Raw genomic sequence first — 8,570 nt, 5'->3', positions numbered from 1 at the left:
CGGTTGGCGCAGGATAGAGCAGGGTTTAGGGCTGTTGTGCATAGGGTCACTATGAGTCGGAAACGACTCGATGGCACATAACAACAACAACCACCTCTGGGATTGCAGTACAGTTTCCTGCCACTAGGTCACCAGAGCTTGCCTATCAGTCTTTTTTTTTGTGGAGGCCTTGTAGAATTCTGTAAGCTTTAGTTATGAGGTCCTTATCTGAGCAATCATTGCCAGATGTTTTCTCCAATCTATATGCTTTCTTTTCACCCTGTTGCAAAAAGTTTTTAATGCACACAGGGAGTTGAGTTTTAGAAGGTCACATTCATTGATTTTTATCCCCTCTTAGGTATACTTTTCTGGCTATATTTGCAAGTCTGTCTGTGCCATAGGCTAGGGCTTCTAGGGAGCTCTGGTGGCCTAGTGTCAAGAAACTGCACTGTAGTCTGAAGACACATGGTTTGAGGCCACAAGCTGCTCCATGGGAGAAGGATGGGCACTCTCCTCCTGTGTGATTAACTGCCTCTGAAACCCATCAGAGGGTCCACTATGGATCAGTTCAGATTTGACAGTACACCACCACCACCACCACAACAGGACTTTTAAGCTTAATCTCATTTTATCTCTTATGATACTTATGGATTTGAGTTTTAGCGTTAGGTAATTAATCTACTTTATAGAGTATGGTATGTGGATCCTGTTTCAATTTTCTGCAGGTAGATATCAAGTTTTACCAGCACCATTTGTTGAAGAAGTTGTTGGTGCCCCATTTGATAAGTTTTGATTCCTTGTTATGTACCAATTGACTCTAGGAAGCGAAGTTGATTTCTGACTTCTCAATTCTATTCCACTGTTCTTTGGGTCTGTCATGGTACCAATACCATGCTGTTTTAATTACTATGGCTTTGAAGTAGGTTTTGAAATCAGGGAGTAAGATCAATTCATTTTTGTTTTCCAGAGGTACTTTGCTTATTCATGGTCTCTTTCAAACAAACCAGTCAATTACCTTTTCTAACTCTTTGAGAAATGAGTTTGATATCTGAATTAGGATTCCGTTGAACATGTAGATTGCTTTTATTAGGATTGTCATTTTCACAATATTGAGTCTTCTTATCCATGAAAAGGGAATAAAAGTCTTTTGTGTCTCTGTTGTTGTTGAGTACTTTCAAGTTGGAACTGACCTATAGCTGACCCTCCAGCAAATTTTAAGGGGCAATAAGTCAAACAGGAGGAGATTGCCTGTATTTTCCCATGGAGCAGCTGGTGGATTCAAGCTTCATGCCTTTGGGATCACAGAACAGTTTTTTACCACTAGGCCACCAGAGCTCCCTAGTGTCTCCAGTTAAGTTTCTTCCCAAGTATTTCATCTTGTGGTTGGCTGTTGTAGAAGTTATTGTTTACTTAGTTTCCTTTTTCATGATTTCTTTGTTGCTAAAATTCCACTGATTTTTGTATATTGATCTTGTATCCAGCCACTCAGCTAAATTGATCTACCAGATCTGAAAAGAGTTTTGTTTTATTATTTTGTTCAGTCTTTGGGTTTTGGTTTTTTTTTGTGTGTGTGTATACTATAATATAATACTATAATATAATAATGTATATAGTGATAATTTTACCACATCTGCCAATTTGGATAACTCTTGTTTTCTTCTCTTGTGTCATTGTCCTAGCAAGTTTTCTTTTTTTAATGTCATTTAGAGTTCTCTGGTGGTTCTATTTGAAGAAAAAAACCCCATTATGTTAGATAAGTGTCCTGTGTTGTCCTCAGTACTAAGTGTTAAGCCCTAGAGAGAATAGAAATGATGATCTCTGTCCTCAGAATACTCTAACCTAGTGAGTGTGTGGATACAATACAATTTTAGTTCCTGGCCACAGTCTATGAGTGGTCAGGCAGGTAGCATTTGAAATGGGTCTTAAATCATGAGATGATTTGCCTAGAATGACTTCTTCTCTGATTTATACTTCTTGGAGAATGGTATGGCTGAGGTTAAGATGCTTTTGTAAAGGATTAATAAGAACTAAGGCTAGAGGAAAGCCAGACAGGTTGAGTTTATACCTTATTTGGTGATTAAAAGCACTTATTTTAGATAATGTTATAAGTTAAGTTCCTGATCACCATTGCTTTGTGACCTTGAACAGTTTAATTAACCTTTCTGAGCTCAGTTTTCTCCACTGATAAATGAGGACAGCACCTGCAAAACTTGCTGTAGTCCTGTGTAGGGGGAAAAGAGATCTTATATGAAAAGCATAACATTCTAGCCATTAAGGACAACAGGGAACCATTGAAATTTTTGAGGCAAGATGTGGTGGAGTATGAACCTTTGCAAGTCTTTTCTTTTTATAACTGACATCCTAAAGACTGCATACATTTAAAAGAGCATAATTTGATATATTTCTACATATGTATTTATGCTTGAAATAATCACAATTAAAATAATGAGCCAATTGTTCACTTTCAAGCATTTTGAAGAGGAAGACCAGAGGTTTTTGCATTATAAAGCGTCCTTTTCTAAGTTTTTTCTCCCTTTGCTTTGTTTAGGCCATAAAAGACAACCTCCTTGCATCTGGGACATCCAGCCTGACAGCCACCAAACAGTTTCTTCGCCCAAGAACCACGAGAGTCTGCATCAAGGACTTGATATTCTGTCTGGAGCAGGAAAGGCAGATGAGGAATTCACGCATTCTGTACCTGGCTCATCTGAAGTGACCACTCCACTGTCCAGGTGGAGCCTTGCTATTTACTGCCAAAGATACACAAAGAGCATTGTTGCACTATCCCAAAATGTCACTTTGTAGAAAATAGCCCTCAACGTGGAAGGCTATTGTTTACAGTTAGAAAATTTTTTGAAGTCTTACTAGTACATCTCATGGGATTCTTAGTGACCAACGTTCTGCTTTGTCTTGTGAAAACAGGTTATAAAATAGCAATTTACACAGAAGGGGCATCTTAGCGATCTATGCATTTAATAACAAGCTAAGGCCCTGTTACTACCTGCTTTATTTCCCAGTCTATTTATAACAGGTAGGGTATCATTCCCTAATAGAGTTTACTATAACTTGCATTGGGATTTCTGCTGTGTTTAATCCTGTTATTCTTTCCCTGTCTCTGATTCACTTGTCTTCGTTGGAGCTAGAGGTTACTTTGAGAGCTTCAACAGCTGCTGCTGTCTTGAAAGGTAGCAGGTGACAGCAGGGCCCACGCTAGCTTGCTGACTCAGTCCCGGTGTTGTCACACAGACAAGGTTGGCTATTCTCTGATTCATGTCCCCATGTCCTTTTCCTCATACTGAGAGAGGGGACATCCTTGTCAGGGAAGCTTTGCAGTTGAAGCTGCTGAAATACCTCGATGAGAAAATGGAACAGATAGAAAGTATTAGAAGGAATGGCAGGGCATTGAGTTCACACTGATAAGGGAAATGGAAATGGAATTCTAACACAGAAGCCTGGCTCCACATGACCAGGAGGATGGGGTGGGGTTGGGACTCCACCTCAGCCAGCAAGGGTTTTGTTGAGGGGGGAGATTTACAAAGCAAAGGAGAATGTATTAAGCATTTCAAGTGATGATATTTTTAAAGGAAGAAATTATTTTTTTATTTTGTCTTGTTTTAAATCCCAGGAGGGTCATTTTTGTAAGTTAGCGTTTTTATTGTTCCTTTTGTCATAAAGTTTTAGTTATTTTGAATTTTAAACATCTCAGTGTATTTGAAAAAAATCTGAATTGATGATTAGAAATTTTTGACATTAGCATTCCGTTTTGGATTCTATACTTAAAAGATAATGTCAGCATTTCACTTTTGGGGAGACCTTGGTTATAAATACACAGTGAGAAACATGTTCTCTATTCATCTGAGGAGCAAGCTGATGGGTTTTTTTTTCCAAATCCTCTTTTTTTTTATTTAAAAAAAAAATCCCACCTGTGCAGAATGCACCTGGTGAAAAATAATAGCTGTATTTGGATCATATACATTAAAAAATGTGTAAATCTTTCAAAAGGGTTTTTTAAGTGGGAAAGTTATGCTTGCTAGAAAAAGAATTTAGGGAGAAAAAAGCCTGAAGGTGTTATTCTTCATCCTGTTCTTCCTATTGGGACTGTTATGGCCGTGTTCTATACTATAGTAAGTTTTAAATTCGTCACAATTTTCGTTTCAGCAAGTTATTATGTAAAATGCTATAAATCATGTATATGTTAAGAAAAAAGAATACTCAGAGTTGGTTTTGTATATTTAAAGGCTTAGCTTTATTTTTCTGTAAAATGCAGCGTATTCCCATATTTGTGCATAATCTTATTGATCAGATGTTTAAAATGATTTCAAATCCATCATTAAAAGAATTATTTTATTATAAGAAGCACTTTGCTCGTGTATTAACTTTGCATCCTGGTGTCACAAGCTCTGGAGCAGCGTGGGCATTGGAGGCTTCCTCTGATGGGCAGGGCAATGAGAAGTGTTAGCCTCTGGAGTCTGGAACCTCACGTTAGATCTAGGTTTGCTGTAACACTTCCTTTGACACAGTTTAAGCTTGCATCCCATTTAACTAAGAACAGGTCTTGGCTTAGTAGGGTTTTCTCTCTTAAGCATTCTGTTTTAAGACATTACCTTTAATGTGCATCATAAACTTTTTTGTCGTAAAATACTTTAGAAGTACAGAAGAACAAGTAGAATCTATCCAAAGTATTTTTCTTTTCACTTTGCAAAACGATGAACGTGGAGTAGATTTGATCCTGCAAACCCACTCACACAGTATTGCCAGTGATAAATGTTTCATTTCTAAAAATCTCTATTCATACTTCTCTTTAAAAATGTGAACATTCTGAAATCATTAAGTATATCTTTTGTATGGCAGTGCTCCCCTGGAACCAACTCGTCACTGTCCAATTTAGATACAGCAGGCATAAATTTATTTTCACTTTTCTGATGTGGAGAGATTTGTGCTTGAGGACAGCCAGCTGGCCAACTGACTAGAAGAGATCGATATTTGTTCCCATTCCAAAGAAAGGTGATCCAAGAAATTATCGAACAATATCACTAATATCACATGCAAGCAAGATTCTGCTGAAAATTATCCAAAAACGACTGGAGTAACAGAGAACTGCCAGATGTGCGGGCTAGATTTAGAAGAGGTCGTGGTACTAGGGATATTATAGCTAATGTTAGATGGATCTTGGCAGAAAGCAGAGCGTACCAGAGAAATGTGTATCTGTGCTTCATTGATTATGCAAAAGACTTTTGACAGTGTGGATAAGAAGCAGCTATGGCTGACTCTGAGAAGAATGGGAACCCCAGAACATTTGATTGTGCTTATAAGAAACATACTTGGACCAAGAGGCAATTGTCAGAATAGAGCAAGGAGAACACTACATTGTTCAAAATCAAGAAGGGGGTCCACTAGGGGTGTATTCTGTCTCCATACCTTTTCAACCTGTATGCAGAACAGAACATCTGATGTGCTGGGCTGTATGAGGAGGGATGTGGCATCAGGATTGGTGGAAAAATCAACAACCTGCATTATGCAGACCACACAACCCTGCTTCCTGAAACTGAGGAGTATCTGAAGCGCTTGCTGCAGAAGATCCAAGGACTGCAGCCTTCAATGCGGATTGAAGCTCAACATCAAGAAAGCAAAGATTCTCACCACTGGATCAACTGGCAGCATCATTATGGATGGTGAAGAGATTGAGATAGTTAACAGTTTTCGTTTGCTTGGCTCCATAGGCAACACTCCTGGTACCAGCAGCCAGGAAATCAAGAGACATTGGGAAAGTCAGCTGTCAAGGACCTCTCCAGAGTACTGAAGAGCAACAATGTCAGACTAAGGTGCGCCTGATCTGGGCTATCATCTTCGCAATTGTGTGCTGTGCATCAGAGAGCTGGACAGTGACAAGGGATGATAGAGAATTGATGCCTTTGAGCTGTGGTGTTGGAGAAGAGTGTTGAATATACCATGGACTGCTAGGAGAACTAAAAGGTTTGTCCTGGAGAAGTCTTGGTGTCAATGATTCTGAAGCTTCGTCTGACATACTTTGGGCATGTTGCAAGGAGGGGCTGGTCTTTGGAGAGGGACATCATGTTTGGGAGAGTGGAGGGACAGCACAGGAGAGGAAGACCCTTGATGAAATGAATCGATTCTGTGAGTGGAGTGGTGGGAATGAGTGTGTTTGAGATGGTGAGGTTGGCACAGGATAGAACTGCGATTAGGGCTTTTGTACAAAGGGTTGCTATGAGTCTCAAGCGACTCAACAACGACAATCTAAAGCTATTTATTACCTTTGACAGTTCAAATCTACCAGCAGTTCTTTGGGAGAGAGATCAGCAGTCTCCTCCTGTGTAATGTACAGCTTTGGAAAACCCACTGGAGAGTTGATTCTGACTCCATGATAGTGAGTTTGAGTTGAGTTTGATCCCTCTCCCTCTTTAGTATTGACATTTGTTACCGTCTTTGAGGAACTTTCACAGCATAGACCATAATGAATTGCACTGCTGATCTGAAGACACCCTCACATTCAGTTCTTTTAGTGTCTGTAGAGAGAAAGATGGGCAGTTTTAAACCTCAGAAATCCAATGGAGAGTCACTATGAGTTTGAGTTAATGTTCAGTATTTACCTTGGCGGGTGAACAACAGATAGTATGCTAAGTTTTCTTTTAAAACATAAATTTAAAAATAAATATTTTTTTTTAAAAAAAAAACCTTGTCAAATTTTGGACATCATAAATCCACTCATTCACTTTTTTATTTTTTTGTTGTTGTGTACATTCCAGTCAGATCCAACTGGCACAGGACAAGATTTTCCCTCCTTCTCCAGCAAATCATTTGATGGATTCGAACGACACACCTTCAGGATTGCACCGCAGCTTCTTGCCACCAGGCCACCAGAGCTCCCTACATCCATTCACTTTTAATAGGACTGACTGACCTTTTACACAGTGACCACCTTTCACTCTTCTTAATAAAACCAAATATTTTACACATTGTTTAAGTCTTTCTGTACAGCTTGTATTTGAAATAAGCTTTGTTTCCTGAGAACTTTGGCAAAACTTTCTGCAGAGTTAAGTGTATTTGTCAAGATTGCAAGCAGGGTTGAGGCATCCCCTTAAGAAAAATATGGAACCAAGATCACAGACTGATTAGGTTGGATTTTATCTCTTTGCCTAATTGTATGACAAACCAACTCAATGTTTATGAAACTTTGAGCTGGACAGAGCTCAGTGGTTCTGTAGGAGACAATATGTATGATATGTCACATGTTTATCCATGACCTGCTGGCCAGCTTTTATTGTTTTTAGCATTACTATGGTGGTGCACTCAGGTGGCCTAGTGGTAAGAAGCTGTGTTGCAATCCCAAAGGCTCATGGTTCAAATTAACCAGCTGCTGTGCAAGAGAATGATGAACAATCTCTCCCATGGGATTTATGACTGCCTGTGAAAACCTGCTGAAGGGTCAGCTATGAATCGCTTCCAACTGAACGTCACTCCACAAGACTGTGGTGGTGCAAGACAGGACAAGATTCAACTCTGTTGTTCACAGGGTCATTTGAGTCGACTCATCCATGGACCTAACATAATTTTAAACAGCTTTATATGCCTCTCTTAAGTGATACAACTTTTTAACCTGGCATGATTTAGATCTGATAGCATCTTTTTCAACTCCTTGATTCGTAACAAAAAAGAGAGTTGAGCTGTATTGCTTGGGAGGAGGTCCAATGGGAAAAGACATGTAAGGGAAGAATTGACGGCTCCAGTCTGACACTGCTCTCCCACCTCCAACACCAGTATCTTGGAATCAATTAGAATTTAGGGTCAGACCAGCTTCTTTTAGCTAAGATTTATATTCTTCCTCAACAAAAATTAATTACTAGATCAGAATAGGAATGCTCTAATTTTTGAGGTTCCCAGGAGTGATCCCACATACTCATTTAGCAAACTTGTAAGCACTTTGTGCATATGAGGCACTGCGGGGAACAAAGCTGTGTAAGCTGGTCCACGTCCTAGAGGAGCTCTGGAGTCTGGGCGATGGAACGTATACACAGAAACACATTAATAATGCTAAGTAGCCCCTCCATATTCCAGGGAGTGGTGTAGCTAGTAGCTCCTTCATGGGTCCTTGGGGGGAAAGATAGTACTTCCACATGGAACAGTAGTGTTAAATAAATCCTTCACACAAGAAATAAAAATATGACCTATGCAATATAAACAATGTAAAGATTTTTATGTTCTGTGACCTCAGACAGTAGGCTGAGAGGGGAAAAAAAAAGCAAAGTTGCACACCCATGTTTATGGCAGCACTGTTCACAATAGCAAGGAGTTGGAAACAACCCACGTGCCCATCAACAAACGAATGGATAGAGAAGCTCTGGTCTATTCACACAATGGAATACTACGCTGCATTGAAAAACAAGGAACTCATGCAATAGTATTTGAAATTGGTGAGCCTGGAGGACATTATGCTGAGCGAAATATCTCAGTCTCAAAAGGACAAATATTGCATGGTGCCACTGTTGTAAAATGGGACTGATATCAGGGTTGGGGTAAGACTGAGAAAAACTGGATAAAGGGTGTATAGTGTACTGAAACAGATGAGGGAGTGA

The 8,570-nt window shown here is 39.5% G+C and overlaps 1 protein-coding gene across 1 annotated transcript in view; it reads left to right on the top strand.

Moving 5' to 3' along the window:
• The window catches only part of TAF4B (TAF4b RNA polymerase II, TATA box binding protein (TBP)-associated factor, 105kDa), a 152,775-nt gene extending 150,080 nt beyond the window's left edge, over positions 1-2,695 (top strand). The window contains exon 16 of the mRNA XM_006895046.1: positions 2,528-2,695. Coding sequence (XP_006895108.1) covers positions 2,528-2,695 — 168 coding nt within the window. The remainder of the gene's footprint in view (positions 1-2,527) is intronic.
• Positions 2,696-8,570: the final 5,875 nt, after the last annotated feature.

The sequence above is a fragment of the Elephantulus edwardii genome, unplaced genomic scaffold (genome assembly GCF_000299155.1).
Source record: "Elephantulus edwardii isolate Elephantulus edwardi_28Jun2011 unplaced genomic scaffold, EleEdw1.0 scaffold00155, whole genome shotgun sequence".
NCBI classification, from domain to species: Eukaryota; Metazoa; Chordata; class Mammalia; order Macroscelidea; family Macroscelididae; genus Elephantulus; species Elephantulus edwardii.
Note: the sequence above shows the minus strand (reverse complement) of the source record. Positions and strands in the feature narration are given on the sequence as shown.